This window comes from Onychomys torridus, chromosome 2, assembly GCF_903995425.1.
Source record: "Onychomys torridus chromosome 2, mOncTor1.1, whole genome shotgun sequence".
In the NCBI taxonomy this organism is placed as follows: Eukaryota; Metazoa; Chordata; class Mammalia; order Rodentia; family Cricetidae; genus Onychomys; species Onychomys torridus.
The window spans coordinates 63,110,136-63,132,071 of NC_050444.1; the positions used below are offsets into that span (position 1 = coordinate 63,110,136).

The window sequence follows — 21,936 nt, forward strand, 5'->3', positions numbered from 1 at the left end:
TGACACACACACAGACACACATTCATACACACAGACACACACTGACACACACAGACACACATTCATACACACACACACACTGACACACACACAGACACACTGACACACACACACACACACACACCTTACTACATCCACACAGCCACTTGGTTCACTATTTCCTTGAGCCTGCCCTTGAAGAGCCTTTCTGGAAGCCAGCCTCCTGGACCTCAGGCTAGGGGGAACTGGGAACTGGAGGCCAGCCTTATCTCTCCCTTCCAGCCTGGAACCAATAGCCCGGAGACTGAGGGAGGGGTAGAGGCAGGGTAGAGAGACAGATGCATTGGCTAGAGGCTCTGAGAACAGGTCCTACCACCCCCAAACCTGGCCTCTCTCTAAGAGCCACCTTACTCCCGCCCCTCCTCCAGTCCTCAGCAAGTAAGGAAGCAGGGGAGCTGAAGGAGCAGAGGGAGAAGGCAGTGATCTCGTGGAGAGGCAGTACCCTTTGGACAGCTTTGCCCCGGCTTCCCATCTGGAGATGAGGCAGAAACACAAATAGGTATATGGGCTGGCACGGGGTGGGGAGGGGGCTCTGAGGTGTTGAGAATTGTCCCCATTTCTTGGGGCCTTTTCTTTTCCAAACCCCTTTCCTTCCTTTCTAGGCTGGAGTTGGGGAATTCATGGCTTCACTGGCATTGGGGCCAAACCCCTGGCCTTGTGATCCCTTCACCCGATTGCTTACAGTTGGCCTCCTGGCCTTCAGTGCTGCCCCTGATTGCAGCTCTGGGGAGAGGTGGCAGGGTGCTTGGGTGTAGTTTCCCCAAGTAACTGAACATACAGTGCCCCTCCCCCCCTAGCCCCGGGGCTGGAGACAGACCCGGTTTTGGTTTCTCCGGCTCCATGAACACACAGAGGTACACGTCCTACCATAGGAGGAAGCAATGACTGTTACGAGGTTGGCGGCTGTAAGGGGCTCGGGGCTGTAAGGGGGGCTGGTGGGCCAGCGGGGTAGGGGTCTGCCCCTGCCGGCCCCACCTGGCCCGACTCGGCCCCGCCCTGTGTGCCGCGACGCCCGCGCCCACTACTGAATGTGGCAGGCGGTGGAGGAAGTGGCCTGGCAGCACATGCAGGTGGGGTTCACGGACTTAGGGGGGATGAGATCTAGGTCCTCATCGTCGGGGATCTCGTCTAACCGGTAGCCATCCTTCAGCAGCTGGATGTTCAAATCTTGGTTGATCTGCTGTAGAAAAGATTCGAGTCAGCTGGAAGGCATCACCCTGGGCTGAGGCCGCCACTGCCACCGAGGCCACAGTGACAGCCCCTTCTCATATCAGATTTATCCAACTCCGGCCTGGCTTGGGCCTCATTTCCTCCTACAGACCCCTGCCCAGTCCAAAGATCAACTTCCCACCTTTACCCTTCCCTCTGTTCGGGGTGTGCTCCCATTTCAGGTCCACTCCTGTAACGTGTTGCCTGCATTTCACACCTGTTCTATTTTAGAGCCCCACTTTAATAACCCCAGGCTCATTGCAATTCAGGGTAGTGATTTCTTCCCAGGCTCTCCCAGTCCAGGCCCCAACTTCCGCAGAGCCCCGCCCCCGCAGGGCTCCGCCCCGCCCCAGCCGCCTGCCTTCTGCCCCTTAAGAAGCTCAGTCTTGAAGCCTGGCGGAGGCAGTTGGGCATCCTAGTCTATGGGGGCAACGGGTGGAGCCTCACCTCTGCAGAGGAGTAGCCAGAGGAAGAGTATCTGGACATGTCGAAGTCATCATCGCTGGCCGTGAAAAGGAGAGAGGAAGTGATTCAGGAAAATTAAATAGAAAATTCTCAGTATCTTTGCCGTCCCCGCCGTCCCCCAACAGTATGATTTTAGTAATCTGTGCTTATTATGCAAATATATGTTTGCAATGACAGGTTTCCCAGTTCAACCTTCAAATAAAGTGGCTTCTTAAATCCTCTGGATAGAACTGCTACCGCCTCTTCCTTCTGCCTGGTCCTGGTGTTTCTGTTTTGTTAACTTTTTACTCTCTAGGTTCAAATCATCCTGGCTGTCCGGATTTTCTCAAAGTCTCTGTCTAGCCTGACGCTCTCCCGTAATAAGGCTCTACTCACTATGTCTTCTCCATGCCCATTCCTTAAAAAAAAAAAAAAAATCCATCCCCTTGGGAAATTTCACCCATGGAGAGCTCCTGGCTGAGCAACACCCCACTTCCAGTAGTGTGGCAGGTGTGGCCTGTCCAACCCCATCTGTGCTCACATAAGACCACGGGCTTGCCCAGCTGCCCCCAAGCCCCATACACACCTGTCTGTGTCAAGAGCTACCAGTGGCTTCTCATCAGGGCTCTGGTCAAGCGAGGAGTAGCCTTTATTAGGGACGACCAGCCTGGGTAAAGAATTGGGGAGTTTGAGTGCCAGCTGGGGCACACACACATGGCAGAGGATTTGATGGGGCCTTGTCCCCCCATTTTCCTCCCCCTCCCCCTCCCTCTGGATCCTCCTGGGGAGGGAGAGGCTGGAGAGCAGGTGCTGGCTGGTGGGGTCTCGGTGGGGCAGGGAGGATGCCTACCTCGTCCGGGCCATGACATTGTTCTTCTTGGGTTGCTGGTTCACAGGGCTGCCCATGCTGCCATTCTTCAGGGAACCCTTCCGGGCCAGCTCCCGCTGCTTCTCTGCAGGAGAACATGGGAAAGAAGCTGTGTCCTGCCCCAGGGCCACCAGGCCTTGCTGCTTGGGGCAGCCTGCTCTGGGCCTTTCCTATGCACGTTTACTTCTCTACTTGGCAGAGAGCCCATAGCCCGCCAGGCACCTGATGCTTATGGACATGCATTTGGCCCTGCATGACTTGAGGCAGACTGTGGTAGATGAAAGGAGGAGGCTGAGTCCTGCTTTTGGGAACCACAGTTCCTGTGTTGGGCAGCCAGTGTGTGCTTGATGTCAAGGAAAGGCTAGAGAAGAAGAGATGAAAACAGGAGGCTGGAGCAGCCAGGGAGGAATTTCTGGAGGAAAGAGGACATTAAGAGGGAAATCATGAGCCAGGCAGTGGTGGCACATGTCTTTAATCCCAGCACTTGGGAGACAGAGGCAGGTGTTTCTCTGAGTTCGAGGCCAGCCTGGGCTACAGAGTGAGTTCTAGGGACAGTGAGGACTACACAGAGAAACCCTGTCTCAAGCCTGCCCACCCCTAAGAAGTATGTACAAAAACAAATCAAGAAGTGAACATAACTGTGGATGGAACAGAGGGGAGAGGAGGTAAAGAGGTAGAGTTGGGAAAGGAGCTGTTTATTCAGTTAATTATTCACTCAAACCCCAGAATCACCAATTACGCATCAAGTACTGTATCACAGGGCTGGAAGGGTCTAGACTCAGAGCGCGCACACGCACACGCGCACGCACACGCGCACGCACACGTGCACACACACAATCTCAGAACACAAAACAACAGAAAACAAACCTCAGAGCACAAAAGCCTTGACTGTGGGGCTACGGCTTTTGGGATTGATGTGGAAGGGAAGGAGCTACCAAGGGGTTCACGGCAAGAGGCTGGAGGAGCCCATTTGGCCTCTGAACAGCCTGTGAGCTCTCCTAGGGGTCCAGGGTCTATACTACACTTACAGAGCTGGACAGCTGGTGACCCGCTTAGTGGTACATGACAGCTACTCCCACCCGGAGCTGCCTGGGTTCAGGAGGCAACCACTCTTTCTTACTCATGTTAAGTAAAGCCAAGATTTAGGAAAAGGGCGTGTTCTGTGGCAGAAACACAGAGGAAAAGTTGTCTTAGAAAAGAAAGAGCAGCTGGGCAGTGGTGCATGCCTTTAATTCCAGCACTTGGGAGGCAGAGACAGTTGGATCTCCAAGTTTAAGGCCAGCCTGGTCTACAGAGCAAGTCCTGGATATCAAGGGGTACACAGAGAAACCCTGTTCTGAAAAACACAACACAACAAAACTAACTAACTAAATAGCATAAGGATGGGAGGGGCCGTTCCAGCCTGTGACTCATTAGAAATGTCCTCTGATTCCCACGCCTCTGAAGCTCTCTCATCCTGCTTCTGACCGCTTTCTTTGCCCCTTACTCTCTGTACGAGGGGTTTTTCCAGCCTCCCTTCAGCAGGCAGTAACTGCCATTGCTACATCTAGCCTCTAGGGGGTGCAATTTGCCTTAAAGTTCTTGGTGATTTTCTTTGTCGCAAATGAGACAAGTTGTGAATTTTCATGAGCTTTGGTGGTAATATAATGATGAAGGAAATAAAAATGCTATTTTAAAAGCATGCTAAGTTTGTTTGAAATCATGAAAAAATGCAGACAATAAGCTGGCAAGACTCAGACTATGGACTACTATGCAACCATTTAAAAGAACAAAGTCATTTTCTATAGGGGCTCTGAGACATTATGTAGTGGGAGCGAACATGACTCACAAAATGTGTACAGTGCAATGACATTTGTGCTAAAGTACAAAATGAAACTACGAGAACTTGGAATGGTTGCCTCTGGAGAGAGTGGAGAACTTACATGCATTTAAAATACTTTTATTGTTGCATTAAACAATAATAAACAAAACTAGTTGTACTCTGAATAGACTGTCCTAGGAAGACAAACCATTGCATTGAGAGAACTGCTGTCCTGTTTAGAAATCAGCTGGAAGTGGTCTAGAAGGGAGGAAGCGAGGCCTGGTTTGTTTGTTTGCTTGTTTGTTTATTTATTTATTTATTTATTTATTTATTTTGAACAGACGGAAAGAACAGGTCCTGTGGAAAGGAATCCTGATAGCTGTGGGGGGAAGCTTGTTAAAGAGACAAGAGGCTCAGTCTTAACTGCGGACGATCTCAATTTTTGGTGGGCAGCAGAGCTTGAGTTCTGAGAAAGATGGCTGGGATGACGGAGGCGTTTTAAGGACAGTGATGACCTGTAGTCAATGGTCAGCCCTCTCCTGTGTGACGTGCTATAATTGTTCTTCAGGAAATCATTCTTTCAGTGGAAGTCTGCTGTCTCTAGTGGCCTTGGGTTCATGAAGCGGGAGGGGCGGTTCTCAGCAGAGAAGAGGGTAAGAGCTGCAGCCAGGGGAGCTTTGGGTAGCTGTGGGAGTTGGGGGATTTCAAGACAGGAAATGGACATCAGAATGGACATGGAATGCACCCTAAGAGAAAGGTGGTGAGATAGCTGGAAAGGAGAGGCGCGCTGCAGTCCACTAAGAAGGGGTCAGTGTCCCCAGACAGGAGCCATCCAGGTCCTGAGAACTCGTCCCTCAAACATAGCAGCAGCTGTATCTTTTGGAAGCAGGCTCCTGGCTGGTCCTTCGGAGTCCTGGCCTGGGGTTCTATGCTTTACACACTTGTAGCCACCCCTTGAATACCTGGTGCCTCTAGCCTCAGAGATCTCTCCTAGAGTTCCAGAACTCTGCAGAGAACCATTTTACTGCCTTCTTTGTCTTGCAAGACATAAGGTGCCTAGGAGTGCCAACGACTGACTTGGAGTTTTAGTCTTGGAATCAGCTAGCCTGAGCTACTTTGATTGTTGCACCTTGCTGTCAACCCAGCCCAAGAGCACCTTGTTCACTTCCCACATCACCCTCATCCCCCAGACACACTCACCCAGCTTCACTTGGAGCGGGGATGGTTTGTAATTCATGGCTACTGACTCACCCTCCCGGGCGTCACAGTCTCCCTCTGAGATAGAGGCGGCGGCTGGGTCCTATGGGAGAGAAAGCAAAGAGACGGGGAACTATTAGCATCTGATCCCAGGGGTTGCCCAGAACCTTGAAACAAACCATCTCATCTGCCCTCTGAGTTTCTGGGAGCATTTACTTCAGCAGCAGGCCAGTATTCAGGGAGGTAGAGGCAGACTCATTTACTATGACCTCAATAGAAAAGCTAAGATGTATGTCCTACCCACATCCAACAAGAATCTTGTGTAACCAAGGCTGCTCTAGAAAGCCCAAACTTGACAAAACTCACAGGACTTCCTCTACAAATTCACATATGCGCTGTCTGGCTCTCGGGCTTTTCTATGTATTTCCTAGGAAAAAGGTCTGTCTACGTCCCTCTGAGTTTAAGGGTAGTTTAAGGTCAGAGCAGGTCTCCCCTGAGAGAGCCCTTCTTTTTCTGTTTCCTCTTTGTGGGATCTAGACAACCAACTGGCCAATCCAGGTAAGACCTTAAGAGTTCAGCCACTGACTGAAAAAACGGTGAAAAAAAGTTGCGAATAAGTACTTCTGAAGTTCCCAGATGAGCCCTAAGGAGCGCACCCTGGAGGCTGGATGGGATCCAAAGCAGCAGGTGGCCATGTGGTTGGGTGCTGCAGCTGACAAGGGGGCAGGCACCCGTTCCTGCCATCTCCCTTGCATGAGCTCTCTCTAGCCCCCAACTCTGAGGCAGACCCTGTCTGCCCCAAGTCCTCGGCTAGCCTTGCCATCTCTCCAAAGTGCCCTCTCCCCAGGTATGAGACCCAAGGCCCTGGCTCACCCTGGCTCACGTCATCTATATTCGGAGAAGCTGATGATCAACTTCTGTTTTTGTGGGGAAGATTAAAGATTTTCTTCAGGTTAAGTAGTACTTGAATCTAGATTTGAGCTGTTTCTGTTTTACGATCATTTATCTATTATAGGCAGCATGAGTTTTGTTATAATTCTTTTTCTGGAACACACAAAAATGCTTTCAGTATTTTTTCATAATTGTCAGATTCACATTTTTAGAGGGAGCTAAAGATGAGCTTCTCTTAGGATGACCAACTCTTTTTTTTAAAAATGGTTTTATTCTCAGGCCTGTAGACTTGGCTCAGTAGATAAGAGAATTGTTCTTACAGATGACCTGGATTAGATTCCCAGCACCCACACGGTGGTTCACAACCTTCTGATCCAGGGATCTGATGTCCTCTTCTGACCTTTGTGGACCAGGCACATGTGGTGTGCATACATACATGCAGGTAAAACCCCCATACAAGTAAAATAAATCTTAAAAAATCTTTATTCTTTGAGAATTTCATATAATGAATTTTGCTCATATCCATCTCTACTCCTCCCAGATCCATCCTTACCTCACCCCTCCCTCAACTTTGTGTTACTTTTTAAAAAAAAAAAATAACCCAAGAGTTCAATTTGTGCTGATCTTATACTTCTGGGTGTGGGCTTTCCACCACAGCATAGTTGACCCACCAACAGCCACAGTCTTAAAAGAAAATTGACTCTCTCTCCCCTTCCCAGAAACCATAAACAGCCTATAGTTCCCCAGTTGGGGTGCAGGAAACCAGAGCTGCTATGTATTTATGAGTCCAGAAGACACCATTTGCTCTGGTCCCCCCTGACCTTTGGCTCTTATAATTTTTCTACCCCCTCTTCCTCAATTGTCCCTGTGCATTGTGGGGAAGTGACAAAAGGCTCCATTTGTGGCTGAGCAGCCCACTGACACTTCTTCTCTGCACTCTGGCTGGTTGTGAGTTTCTGAATTAAGTGCCAGCATGACCAGTGCACTATGAGTGCTGCTATCTTCAACCAGGGATTGGAGTGGCCAACCTAAACTCGAGGACTTCAGAGGGTCCGTGCTGCTTGTGTTCTGTCCTTGAAGATACAGAAAGCAGACAGACAGGCAGAGAGAATGCTCTCGGACTGGCCCCAGTATCAGGTCCAGGGATCTGTGTAGCTCCTGGTAACCCATGTAAAATGAAGTGAGTTCTAGAGAGTGGTTCAGTGGCTAAAGTGTCTGCTGTGTAAGCATGAGGACCCGAGTTCAGATCCCCAGAACTCAGGGAAAGCTGGAACGCTGAGTGTCTATATCCCGGTGTTCCTACAGTGTGAGACGAGACAGAAACAGGGGATGTCTAGAAGCTCACAGCCCAGCTAGCCTGGCATATAAAATAAAAACAAAGGGCAGATAAATGCCAGTACTGATACCATCCCCAGTTATCCTGACCTTTACACGCACGCCATGACGTGAGCACACCTGCTCTCTCACACATGACTGTGCATACACAAACATATCGCACACACATGAAAATAAAATATAAACGAGACAGTGGGCATGAGCACTGACTTGTTACTACAATGAGAGAGGGAATAGAGATGTCTGAGAGATAATCTTCACTGTCTGTTCCTGGGATGGGCTTGGCTGCCACAGTGGCTTTCAAGTTCCTGCGGGAAGAGCCTGGACCTCTTTCTCTGCCTCAGTCCCTGCCCCTTAGCCATGGGTGAGGTAAGAGGGTGACAGGAGCTCTGTGAGGTATAGCAGTACCTGCATCTCGGAAATGCTTGCATCTCAGAAATGCCCGAATCTGAGAAGTGCCCGAATCTCAGATAATGCCCCATGTGGCAAATTTTCCCAATCCTCATCCCCCCAACTCTGCAGAGCTCCCTGGGAGATTCCTTTCAAATTGCACCTTGGAGAAGCTGGTCTGCAGTGGCCCTTATCCACACTGAGGCCCCAATGGCCTCTCAGTTGCTACCCATGGGGGAGACAGACTTGATGGCTGGGCTCTGACATTGCTCTTAAGCCACAGGATGTCTTACCCCAAGACATCAGAGGGGGGATTTTCAAGTGGGCAATCCTGTAAACATGCTGGTGGCGTCATACCAGGGAAGATCAGTCCATTTCTAGAATTTCAGTCACAGTCTTTCATCCTTTCTGTGACCTTTGTTAGGTAGGACACACAGTGTGTCCATTTGAAACTGGCTTCCTCCGGATGCTATGCTCCCACGGGCCATCTTTTGCCTCTGATTATTTCTGTGTCTGTCCACATTGTCTCCTCAGCAGGACCCCACCCTTCTAACTCCATTTTCTCCTTGAAGAAACCTGATGCCTCCTGCAGTCTGGATTGACATTTTATATGATGACTTCTAAACTGTAGCCTTTTAATCTTGAACCTGATCCTTGACCCTCTCTACTCCACCTGCTACATGAGTGTTTGGTCTCACTGCTTTTTCTCTGAGGTTGATTTTAGAGAACACAAACCCCTAGGCAACCTGGGCTGAAGCATATTGACCCAGCACAGACAGGCGCATCAATTTCTTCTCTGACGTTGCAGGTGTCAGTGGTTAATATGTGTGGCAGGCAGAAAACTCAGGAAGGACAGAACCTAGGATGAGGACTGGGGGGCTGTTGAGCAGCTCTGGTTGGTGACCTCATTATGGCTCTCAAGGCCCACTGGCAGTTCCTCTTAGTATTTGATCCTGAGTGAAACCAAAGGATCAAAGCCCCAGGCTGAGAAGCTCCACACCAAATTCCCCCATCCAGCAGCTTCTCCATCACTGTCCATGGTAGAAGGCCATTTAAGCGGCAACTACAAAGGTCTTTGGCACAGTGCCATCAAAAGCTGTAGACTTTCTGAGTGTCTTCTCTGAGAAATGCAGGCAGTGCACCATGACCATTGCATAGAGATTAAATGTAAAATATTCATGAACAGAAGTAGCAGAGAGGATTCAGGCAGAAGGAAGTGTCTGGCTCCAAGAATCAGAGAGAATTTAAAATGCCCCCCAAGGACTTCCGACAGGCGTTAGCTAGATCCGGGAACTAGAGTGGGGATTAACAAGATTATTAATAAACACTCAGCAGAGACAGGGCCTGAAATACGTCCCTAACAGCAATCTATGTCTCTACAACCATTCAAACAAATCCTCCAAAGGCTGCAGAGAAGATTAATAGCTCAGGCTATAGGCTAATGGCCAGCACAACATCAACACGGCCAGGGGAAGCAAAAGAGCCAGAAGCATCCTTAGAGTTAGTGTGGTCCAGCAATTTTCATTAACTGGTATTCCCAGAACCCTGTGCTTTGGGTGGGGCTGTAAATGTAAGTGGGGTGTATGTGTAGGAATGGTAGTTCAGGGTCCTGGGTTCCCTTCAATCAAAGAAAGCCATTGTTAGTTCACTTCTATATTAACCTTTCCGCAAAAGTGTTTTGTTGCTTAAGAAAAAAACCACTAACTACAGCCCTGGGAGATGGCAGAGTAGGTGAAGGTGTTTGCCACTAAGGCTGACAGTCCCTGGGACCCACGTAGTGGAAGGCGAGAACCAACTCCTGCAAGTTGTTCTCTGACCTCCACATGTATACTGTGGCACCTCCCCAGCCCTCACAAATCAGTAAATAGAATAAGAATATAATGTTAAAATTCACTGATTTAATCCAGTCTAGTCTTTTAAATGCTTTATGGAAAGTACAGAAAACAGCACTAGTGAGATCCGGGTACCTATCTGTGCATGTGTGTGCGGGTGCACTCACTATGCTTGTGTGTATGTAGAGAGGCTGAAGGGTCCATGCTGAGTGGCTGTTCCTATTGCTTTCTGAATCCGGAGCTCTGCAATTAGGCTAGACTGGCTGGCCAGTGAGCCCCAGAGACCTGCCTGTCTTCACCACTTTGTTCCCCCAGCACTGGGGTTATAGGTACACACTGTCATGCTCAGCTTTTACATGGGTACCAGGAGCTGAACTCAGGGACATATGCTTACATAGCAACCATTTTGCCCATGAGCCATCTACATACCCTCTATCCATTTTTTTTTTTAAATAAGGAAAATTGAACTGGGCATGATAGCATACTTCTTTAATCCCAGCCCCTGGGAGGCAGAGGAGAGCAGATCTCTGAGTTCAAGGCCAGGCAGCCTGGTCTACAGAGCAAGTTTTAGGACAACCAGGACCACACAGAAACCTTGTCTCAAAACAACAACAACAACAACAACACAACACAACAGAGAAATAAAACAAAAAACACAAAACCCAAAACCAAACCAACCAACCAAATAAACATAAAAGGAAAACTTGGACTGGGAGATGGCTCAGTAGTTAGGAACACACACTGTGCTAGAGGACTTGAGTTCAGCTGCCAGCATCCACATCAGCCAGCTCAAGACCACCTGTAATTCCAGCTCCAAAGGACCCAATGTCTTTTTCTCCCCACACCCCATAATAAATGAACAAATAAATAAAGGACAGCTGGGCCCTGAGATGAACTAATGGAACCAATGGCCTTGCTAGAAAGGAAGATGCTAAGGAGAGCCTGACCAAGACTTGGAACAGAGATGGCCCTTTGGGAGGCTGCGCCTCCTGTGGGGCCATACATCAGCCTGCATGCAAACCCCCTTTTGTATACCTTCCCTGGGGCTGTATTAACTCTTCAAGGGTCTCAGCTGCCTGGTCTTGTTACAGCTGGGGTAGTATAGCAGATAAAGTAAGTTGGGACCCAGGAGACCTATGGTGAGCTGAATAGATCTAGATGAGCAAAAAGTGGGCATGAAGGAAGAAACTCTGTCTTTAAGGCTCCTAGGTAAGAGGGATGGGCCTGGGAAGCGACAGGAGAGAATGCTTTCCTGGATGATCATCTACAGTCTTCTCCAGAAGAACTCTGGATGGCAAAAACAAAGCACATGAGACTTGTTTTGTAGTTCCTTATGCAGATCCCTGAGCCGCAGAAACTCACAATGCCTAGTAGACAGTGTGACTGCCTCCTGGATGTTCACACTATACCGCTTTCCCACGGGAAAGGCTGGGGTGGTGTGACCATGCTCTTAGTGCTAAGGGGCTATCTGATGAAAGGGAGACAACCCGCCCAATCCCACCCTTGCCACACTGACTGAAAAGGAGACTGTGGTGGCAAAAGCTGCAGGCTATGGGGCTGGTGAGATGGTCTAGCAGGCACAAGTGCTAGCCAAGACATTCTGACAACCTGAGTTCAATTCTTGGAACCCACAGTGGAAGGAGAGAACCAGCTCCCAAAAGTGGTGCTCTGACTTCCACATAAATACTATAGCATGTACCTACTCTCTCTGTCTCTCTGTGTCTGTCTCTGTCACACACACACACACACACACACACAGACAGAGAGAGAGAGAGAGAGAGAGAGAGAGACAGAGAGAGAACAAGACCAGACACACTGCCCTTGGGCTCAGACCCCAGCTCAGTTATTTATTAGTGCTAATGAAATGGACATCAAAGATGCATGTGAGGATTTATGTCTCACTATAGTAAACGCTGAGCACCACACCTGCATTAACTACAAAGATGTTATTTGTATAAGCTCAGTGTGCTCTGGGAGTGTCCAGTAGCCCACAGCTGCAGCCCTAGCACCATACAGGTTGATGTGTGGCTTACCTGTGGAGCTATCTGGGGGAGGACTCTCTCCACAGGGTTGGGGAAGGGACTGACTAGGGAGCAGCATTGTCTTCTTCCATTTTCCTTACTCATAACAACTCCAGTCTAGGTATCACAGAGATAAACGGACAATAATAGGCCTATCTCCACGGAGTGTCCAATAATTGCCAATCAAGGTAAAATGGCATAAAAGGTGGAAGGAGCTGGGTGTGCTGGCGCACACCTTTGACCCCAACACTAGGGAAGCAGAAGCAGGCAGATATCTATGAGTTCCAGGCCAGTCTTGTCTACAGAGTGAATTCCAGGCCAACCAGGAGTATATAATGAGACCTGGCCTCAAAAGGCAGAAGGAACAGGACAAAGGGAGAAATGGGGAGTGGCCTCAAAATACCGGCTGAGATCGGCAGTTCCTGAGAAGAACATTTAGGAACATTTGCAAAAGTTCAGAAGCCTGCAGCTGGCAGAGCACTTTCCAGAAGCAGTTAGTTTTGCTATAGCTGAAATCTAGAAGGTGGAAGTAAAGAAGTGAAATGGGCTCAGATCACAGTGCAAGGTGGGTCTCGACTTTGATTGTTTTTCTTAGAAGACAATGGGGGAAAACCGTAAGCACAGGAGTAACATGAACGTATTTGAGATGAAGAACCCTTTATAGCAGTTATGTGGGAGACACATCTCGAGAGAATGAGACTGTAGGTAAAGATAATTTGTGCAAAGGAAAGCCAGCAGGGACCTAAACTAAGAAGCAGAAGACAGAGGTATACTCTGAAGACCAAAGTGTATGAGGAAGTATCTGTACACCTCTAGCTTCCTGTCTGGAGTATGAAAAAAAAATACTAATTACTCAGAAGTGCAGCAGAGGGAGGGTACCGCCGAGGAAAACTAGGTTAGCTCATTTGGATATGTTGTGTTTGGGGGGTATCTTTTGGGAAACAGATGATATCACCAGCCAGTAGGCTTTGGGGATCGGGAACTGGGAGAAAGTCTGGTCATGACTGAAGCTTAGGGGAGTATAACCTTCCTAGAGAGAATGGACAGAATGGAAAAGATAAGAATCCGGGGTGAAGCCTCGAGGAGAAGACATCTCAGGGAACACGTGGAGGAGTGAGTTGAAGCAGCAGAATGAGGTAGGAACAGAAGTGGGAAGCTGTAAAGTTTCAAGTGCCCCAAAGAGAAGCTTGGTCCACAAGATAAAGATGAAATTTAGAAACAAAGACATCCTAGGCAGCCCTGGACACAGTTTCAGTTGAAGGACAGGAACAGAGATCAGGTTACAAGGGGTTTGAAGGGAACAGGACAGTGGGAAGTTGAGGCAGTGGGTAGATATTTCAAGGAGCTGTATAGGAGAAGAAAGAAACAAGAATGGATGATAAGCACAGGAAACTTCAAAGTTGTAGGAGTTCTTTGGGGCTGGGGACACATGGCCACTGTCCTACACTAAAAGGAAAAAGTTAGGTATCTAAAAGGAGACTGTCATGGGGCACAGCAAGGAGTCTGGAGCAGATAGCCAGATCCTCAACTAGAAGAGGGAGGATCTTTACAGAAGGGCCAGGGAGGTGCTGATGTGGGGAGATGCAGACAATTCAGGGTCAGAAAGGTCAGTGGAAAGTTGAGGGAGTTCATTCCAAAGGCTTTGTCAGGAAAAGGAAGAGGTGAGCACCAAGGAGTCGGAGAGGATACTGGAGGCTGGTCGGAGTGGACGGTCATGCTGATAATACTTCACCTTTTCAGCATTTGTGATCCAGCCTCGGGGATGAAAGGTGCTCTCCAAGGTGCTGAACAATGCTGCTTCTGTTTTGTGTACTGAGTGTGGTTGGTTCAGGTACAGGAAGTACTTAATTTTGGTTTCCCCACAGGGGAATGTAACCTCTGTCTTCATTTCCAAGCAGCAATTCTCAGGAAGAAGGGAACTGAAATGGACTTCGAATGAAGTAAGATGTACACAGCAACATCATCTGACCTTTCTTCACGGAGCACATAATGAATTTTCCTCCAGTTTCAGAGTGAGCTGGAGAAGGAGGTTCTGAGTTGGGAATGCTAAATGGCTGCCTCTGGAATAGAGTCATGTAACCCTGGGTGAAATCAGAAAGGAAAAGAGACAACATATCAGGATGTTGTAGTCAGCAAAGATAATGCTGATAAGAAATAGAAAATCAGAGGAGGCCTGGCTCAGGCCACTCTCTGACAAGTAGGAATATTGATGGGAGAGAGCCAGCTTTGTCCTTGTCACAATTTGTCCAGAGAGCAGCTCACCAGATACCTGTGGCTTTAGTACTCTTGCTCAAGTCTATACCTATCCACCCAGACAACTCTTGGCAGTGTGTAGAACTAGAAATATTAAGATATGATTAAGAGAGAGAGCTAGCAAACAAACCACATTAGCTTCACTGAGTGTCCACTACTGGAGAGAAGCCTTATCTCCTGTTTTTGCACCATCTCCCCTCCAGAGCCAAGTAACTGGCTGGGACTTCTATCTTCTGGGGACATAGGAAGGTCTTTAGGGATCCTGTTTATAGGGAAAAACAGACTTCTTCTCATGGGTAAGGTCTCCGAAGAAGAGCTGAAGGGAAAATCAGGGAGATACAAGGTAGACAATCTCTGATGTTTGGGGCTCTTAGAAAGATCAGGGGAACAGAAAGGCTGGAGGCTTATAAAGCCCGAGTCTGGGGTGAGGGCAGACAGTCCCTGCTCAGGGAGCCTTCTCTTACTAGTTCAACTCCAGTCTCCTGAGTTTTTCCTCTAATAAAACACTCAATCAAACAAAATCAATACATTGCCCATTCTGTCCAGTGTGGGTCACACAATGGCAGGGGAATGCGGGAGGAAGTACACACTACACTTGTGCAGAGCACTTAGGGGTAAAGACACACATGCATTCATGTACACACACACATGTATTCACGCTCACATGCACTCACAAAGGATTCTCATGTTAGATCTGAGGTCTAGGAACTCAGGTTGTTCATGTAAGTAAGAGGTGGGTTTTTTGTTTTTGTTTTCTTTTCCTCCATCCCTCCCTCCCTCCCTCCCTCCCTCCCTCCCTCCCTCCCTCCATCTTTTCCTCCTTCCTTCCTTCCTTCCTTCCTTCCTTCCTTCCTTCCTTCCTTCCTTCCTTCCTTCCTTCCATGTGCATGGGTGTTTGGCTTGCATCTAATTCTATGAACCACATTTGTGCCTGATGTCTGCAGAGGCCAGAAAAGGACATTGGATTTCCTAGGACTTGAGTTATAGATAGTTGCTGAGTCACTATGGGGGTGCTGAGAATCAAACCTGGGTCCTCTGGAAGAGTAGCCAGTGCTTTTATCACTGAGCCATCTCTCTAGCCCCAATGCTCAGTTTTTAAAAATTACCTTTATTTCACCACTTTGAGACAGTATCAGTTACCAGTCTTGTGTACTGGTCTTTTGTGCATACTACAGCTGGTAGCTCTCTGGAGTTTGCTCTTTTTTTCAAGCTGGAAGAGGGCACAAGATGGGCTGATTCTGTGTGGTCCCACCTCTCTGGATATATGCTTGGACCAGACAGAGCCAGCTAGTGTCCTTGAGAACTGGCAAGTGGGGATTAACAGAGAATGTCTGTGGCCATCGGGGAAGGGGAGATGGAAAGAGCTGCCCAGGTCAGGTTCTGGCTCCAGAGCTTCCCTACCCTTGAGAACTTCACTGCAAAACCATAGTGTTGGGGTGAGGGGTGTTTCTTTGTGGTAGTGAACTTAGCATGCACAAAGTCCTGGGTTCAATCCTCAGTACCACAAATAGGAGGGAAAGAAAAGCCCTAAAGGAATTCTAGAGCCCTTTAGACTAGTCTCTTGTTTTAGGTAAAATAACTTCAGTTGATTTTGTTTCTATAACCAGAAAGCACAAACTAATATACATGCATAGCACATTTAAAGGGAAATACAGATGGGTTGGACTGCTCAGTGGTCAAACATGTTTACAGGTCTTGCAGGAGACTAGAGTTTGATTTCCGGCACCCACATTCATTGGTGACTCACTAATGTGTGTAACTCCAGCTCCTGGTGACCCAACACCGTCTTCCAGCCTCCACAGGCATATGGATGCACGTGTATGCCCATGTACACACACACTTAGAAACCCAGAAGAGAAGCACGTGGTATCTTCTACTCTAATCACCGTATTACTATTTTGTATTGAGACAGGCTGGCACCGAACTAGGCTCCTACTTCAGTTTCTGGCAGCAGCACTGTGCCAGGCCTATTCTGTATTTTATTTTATTTTAGTTATTGGTTTATTGAGACAGGTTCTCGCCAGGTATCTTAGACTAGCCTGAACCTTACTCTGTAGCCCAGGCTGGCCTCAAATCCATGATCCACTTATGTCTGCCTACAGCATGCAGGGATTACTGGCATGTGCTGCCGTATCTGTTTATTCTGTATTTTTAACAATAGTACCAGGGGTTGGAAAGATGGTCCCACGGGTGAAAGGCTTGCTGTGCAAGTGTGAAGACCTAAGGTGGGATCTCTAACACCCACATGAAATGCAAGACATGGCTGCACGTGCCTGTAACCAGGCCCTGGGGGAGAAGACTGGGGGTTCTGAGGCCTTCCTGGTCAAACAATGAGCTCCAGGTCCAGTGCAGTGGCCTTGCCTCAAAAAATACGGTGAAGAGTGACAGAAGACACTTGACATCAACCTCCAGCATCCACATGCGTGGTCATGCACACATGTATATATATGTGTACATATACACATACAATACACACAAGTTAGTACTGCAACATAATTCATTCTCCATATTCTAAAATTGCCTTTGTTGCTATCAGTTTAATGGCTGCATAAATATCTACAGGGAGAGGTACAATAACTCTGTAATCCTTCAGGTTGGCATTCAGGATGTTTGCAATTTTTTACTATTGCCAATGATGCCACACTAAAATCCATTTGGAACCATTTCATAAATAAAGTAAAATTACAAAGTCAAAAACATGCATGTTTTTAAGATTCTTGATATATATATTACAAACCATTTCCCCAAAGGATTGTTCAAATTTACAATGCTCCTAGTCATAAGTGAGACTATGGTTGGTTTTTAATCTTTTATTTCACACTGTGTGGCAGGGAATTCCAGGCCACCGAACTATCCATCATCCTCTGAGAACTCCAGCTCTCATCTTCCTGCTCCCCTCTGGGGAGTCTCCTCTCCAAGAGTGGACTTCCGCTGGGGACCACCCACCGACAAAATAATCCTACCTCAAGACTACCAATGGGGGACAAAAGGAGGGACAGGTTTGTCACACCGAAGTTTGGGGAGGTCTAAGTGGCTCACCAATACTTCCTGGTAGCTGGTCATAACACTTGCCATGCTCAGTGGGTCCTGCTCATGTCAGCACCCAGCTACAGGAACCGTGGAGATGGCAGAGCCAAGAGGCCAACCTCACAAAGCATCTCCTTTGCTTTCAGACTGTGGCCAGGAGAATGAAGGAGACTGACCTGGACGTTACTGAAGCTTGTGTGGCAGTTCCTACATTAAAATGAAAAAAAATTCTGTATGTGCATGTACGATATGTGAGTGCAAACACATGGCGGTCAGAAGGCAACTTTGTGGAATTGGTTCTCTCTTTTTACCTTGATGTGGGATTTGAGGATTAAACTCAGGTCAAGGGGCTCAAGCCACAAGCACCATTACCCACTGAGTCATCTCACCTGCCATGTTTTCTCTTTTTTCTTCTTTTCTTTTTTTAAATAAAAAAAAATATGTGTATGGATGTTTTGCCTGCATGAGTGTCTGCATCCCACATGTGTGCCTGATGCCCAGGGAGGCCAGAGGAGGCAACAGATTCCCTGGAACTAGAACAACAGATGATTGTGAGCAGCTATGTGGGTGCTCAGAACCGGACCTTGGACCTCTAGAAGAACAGCCACTGCTTTTAACCATGGAGGCATCTCTCCAGCCTTTTCTTTCTTTCTTTCTTTCTTTCTTTCTTTCTTTCTTTCTTTCTTTCTTTCTTTCTTTCTTTCTTTCTTTTTTTTTTTTTGGAGACAGGGTCCCATGTAGCCCATGCTGGCCTCAAACTCACTGTGCAGTTAAGAATGGCCTTGAACTCCTGATGCTCATGCCCTTCCTTGCCAAGTACTTGAATTATAGCCATGCACGACCATGCTCACGTCTTTTAGTTGTCAGCTCTAGAGTGGATACTTGAAAGAAATGCAAAGTATGGGGCCATGGGGGGTTACTTTTATTTATTTTTGTATGTTTTCCATGTGTATGTGTGTAGGTATGGGTACACTTGTGTGCATATACATGTGGAGGCTAGAAATTGACATCAGGTGATTACTCTCTCCACCTTATACATTGAGGAAGGATCTTTAGCTAAACGTACAGCTCACCAACTCAGCTAGTTTAGGTAGCCAGTTTTTGCTGGGAGTTTCTTGTTTCCATCTTCCAAGTTGTGGCATTACAGGCCTTCGTGTCATTCATGTGGGTGCTGGAGACACAAACTCAGGACCTTATGCCTGTGTAGCAAGCACTTGGCCCGCTGAGCTGCCTCCTCAGCCAGTCAGTGTCTTTTAAAGATCTAGCACCCATTCTTCATAGTCAGGCTGTATGTTTTCCAGATGATTCTCAGAATCTCATTCTCTCCTACTGGAGTGAAGCTGTTTCCTCCAGCAACATGAGCATCACTATCTCAGAGCATCTGTGATGACCTTCACAAGATCCACAGGAGATATGGGAGTCTAGTAACATTTCCTCATAGAGGGAGAAGAGAGGTATGATGCTCATCAGGCCCTAACCCTTCCCAATGCCACCTACACCACCATTCCCAAGATTCTAATCACCAGTCTATGAGGAAACAACTGGGATGGGATGCTTCAGTGGTGCAGCTGCCTGGGACCCACCCAAGTTCTTGGAATCCCAATTAAGGCACTGGTTCACCAAGTTGGATATTGGTATGTCAGTGCCTTCTCTAGGTGGCGTGTATAGACATTTGTGTCTCCCCAGGAAAAAAATCATGCAACACTCACTAGAAACCTGGGACCAAAGAGTCCTTGTTTGGGAGATGGGACAAATGCTTGAGTTCAGCAGCTTTAGTTTCGGGGAAGCTTGGGTATAATGGCCAGAAGGTAAGGTCCAGGAGCATAGAGCTCTTGGTTCCTTCTGGGAAGCCTAGTTTGCCTTAGCCCTGACCTTCATCCCTGACCACATGTTAAGGAGGCTCCTTCCTTGCCCTGGACCAGTGTATGCTCTCCTGTGATCTACAAGGTCTTTGAATTCTATTTATCCCCACCCACCTCATTTCAACCTCTTTAGAGAAAGGTGATCTCATTTAATTAAAGAAGTATAGACACAAAATTCCTTTAAAAAAAGATCAACAGAGCCAGGCGGTGGTGGCACACACCTTTAATCCCAGCACTCTCTGGGAGGCAGAGCCAGGTGGATCTTTGTGAGTTCGAGGCTAGCCTGGTCTACAGAGTGAGATCTAGGACAGCCTCCAAAGCTACAGAGAAACCCTGTCTCGAAAAACAAAACAAAACAAACAACAAACAAACAAAAAGATCAACAGTGGGTTAAAATGGCAAATGTTATGCTATGTATACTTAAACACACACACACTCATGCACATACAAGTCACCAGCAAGATCTAGACAGGAGAAAATGGAGTCAGGATGGGCAGTAAGGAGATAAACAGTCCTATATCTTTAAAATTCAGATTCAGCCAACACAGACTTTTGGGGAATGAAGCTTTTCATAGAAGGGAAATGATTCTAAGTCCAAGAGAGCTGGAGGGGACTTGGGGATTTGAGGATGAGAATATCTTTCCATTCCTTCCAGGATGTAGGTTCTGGTTCTGTAGGTAAGGCAAGAGGTACACACAAAAAACACTGCCCAGAAACTGGCACATGGGTGGGGGCTTGGGATTGGTCATAGGCAGGTGGTATTGGAGCTAAAGCAGGAGAAATGCCAGCAGACACTGGCACGTGTCTGGGCAGAATCACTTGAGGATGCTCACTTGGAGCTTGGCCCTAAATTTCACTAAAGGGGATTATTTATTTTCCAGAGCTGAGGACTGAACCCAGGGCTGTGAGCTTGCTAGGTGAGCACTCTATCACTGAGCTAAATCCCCAACCCTAAAGGGGATTTGTTGTTGTTGACTTTATCTCTCTTCTCCGACTCTTCCTCCTTCTTGACAGTGTCTTGCTGTGTAAGACTTGGCCTTGGACTCCTAGTAAACCTCCTGCCTCAGCTTCATGAGTGCTGAGATTATAAGCATGTGCAATTTTGCTTCATATGGTTCAGTTACTTAAGAAGTGAGCCTCAGCCGGGCGGTGGTGGCACACGCCTTTAATCCTAGCACTCAGGAGGCAGAGGCAGGCGGATCTCTGTGAGTTCGAGGCCAGCCTGGTCTACAGAGCTAGTCCAGGACAGGCACCAAAGCTACAGAGAAACCCTGTATTGAAAAACCAAAAAAAAAAAAAAAAAAAAAGTGAGCCTGGTCTGCTCTGGTTCATGAATCTTGTTCTGACTTCCAAGAACTAAAAGTAATAGTCTGATAATACTAAATATTACTAAAAGTAATAGCCCAGAGCAGCCCCCCTGCCCCCTCCTGCAGCATTGGAAGAATAAGGAGCCGCTTGTCTACAATGGACAGTGAAGTTGAAAGTGTGGGGTCAGCGGGTTCTCTGTGGTGCCTCCTAGCCCTGCCCTTGCTCTCCTTTATGCCTGTTCTACCTTTCTAATGCTCATTACACCGGCAGACAGATAACATCTTTTACTCATAAAGACACTTACAGTTCTAAAGCTTCACTCTGGCCAAATGTTCTATTATTGTTGTTGTTATTATTACTACTATTATTATATCTTCTTCTGTCCCTCATTTCTTTTTTTCCAAAAATTATTTATTTTTATTTTATGTGCATTGGTGTTTTGCCATGGTATTGGGTCCCCTGGAACTGGAATTACAGACAGTTATGAGCTGCCATGTGGGTGCTGGGAATTGAACCCGGGTCCTCTGGAAGAGCAGTCAGTACTCTTAACCACTGAGCCATTCAATGACTGTTTAAGAATGTGATATTTCCTGAACAACAGCAATGGGTAGGGCTTGCTATCTGCTGGGGCAATAAGACTGAGCCCTGGTTTTTGTCATGAAGATTTTTTTATTGACTTATTCTTTTCTTTCTGTTCATTCTTTTTTTCTCTCCTTTCCTCCCTTCTCTGCGATCCTGTGTTTGTGGTGCTGGGAATCAGACTCAGGGCCTTGGACATGCTAGGTAAGCACTCTAAGAATACTTTAGAGGTGGGGTGAGAACCAGGTATGGTGGTGCACACCTTTAATCCCAGCACTAGGGAGGCAGAGGCAGAGGGATCTCTGTGAGTTCAAGGCCAGCCTGGTCTATAGAGCGAGTTCTAGGACAGCCAGGGTTATATATTAGTAGCTAGTTACACATCTCTCAAGGAAAATAATCAACTGCCTAAGTAGATTGTTTGTCCTGTGGTCTCTGCTAAAGGGTCTCCTCAGACTGAAGGTGGATTGTAGCTGAGTCTGGCTCACCCATCATTCCCTGGCTGATGTTCTCACACTGACTGAATAACTCAGGGGTACAGCCTCATACCCAAGGCACCCATAGGGAAGAAATCGTGAAAGAAAAACAACGTGCAATCCCTAAGCTTTGTACGGTTACCCCACACCTCGGAGGGCACCTGTTCCCTGGTCTCATTCCTCTACCACAGTCCCACCCCATCTATGCAGAATTCTAGATAGGGTTGGCACATCCCTGTTATCCTAGGCCAGCAACAAAAATATGTGCACACATCACCTGGGGATTGGTGAGGTGCAGAGTCTGAGTCACTAACTATGGACTGCAGCCCAAGGCCCACGTTTCATCCCAGATCCCAGGTGATGGCAATGTTAGTACAGGGGTTATGCTTTTGAATGGCAGGGCTCTA

At 47.6% G+C, this 21,936-nt stretch overlaps 1 protein-coding gene across 4 annotated transcripts in view; it reads right to left on the reverse strand.

Annotated features, from left to right (window-relative positions):
* Positions 1-78: 78 nt before the first annotated feature.
* Fam219a (family with sequence similarity 219 member A) overlaps positions 79-21,936 on the reverse strand; it is a 55,602-nt gene continuing 33,744 nt past the window's right edge. The window contains exons 2-6 of one of the 4 annotated variants that reach the window (XM_036178780.1): positions 5,562-5,661; positions 2,543-2,645; positions 2,279-2,359; positions 1,696-1,750; positions 79-1,216 (exon numbers count right to left, since the gene is read on the reverse strand). In XM_036178780.1, the coding sequence (XP_036034673.1) occupies positions 1,061-1,216; positions 1,696-1,750; positions 2,279-2,359; positions 2,543-2,645; positions 5,562-5,661 (495 nt within the window). In that variant the 3' untranslated portion in view covers positions 79-1,060. Of the gene's footprint in view, positions 1,220-1,695; positions 1,751-2,278; positions 2,360-2,542; positions 2,646-5,561; positions 5,662-21,936 lie in introns of all 4 variants that reach the window. The other 3 variants (XM_036178782.1, XM_036178781.1, XM_036178779.1) reach the window with 3 other exon arrangements.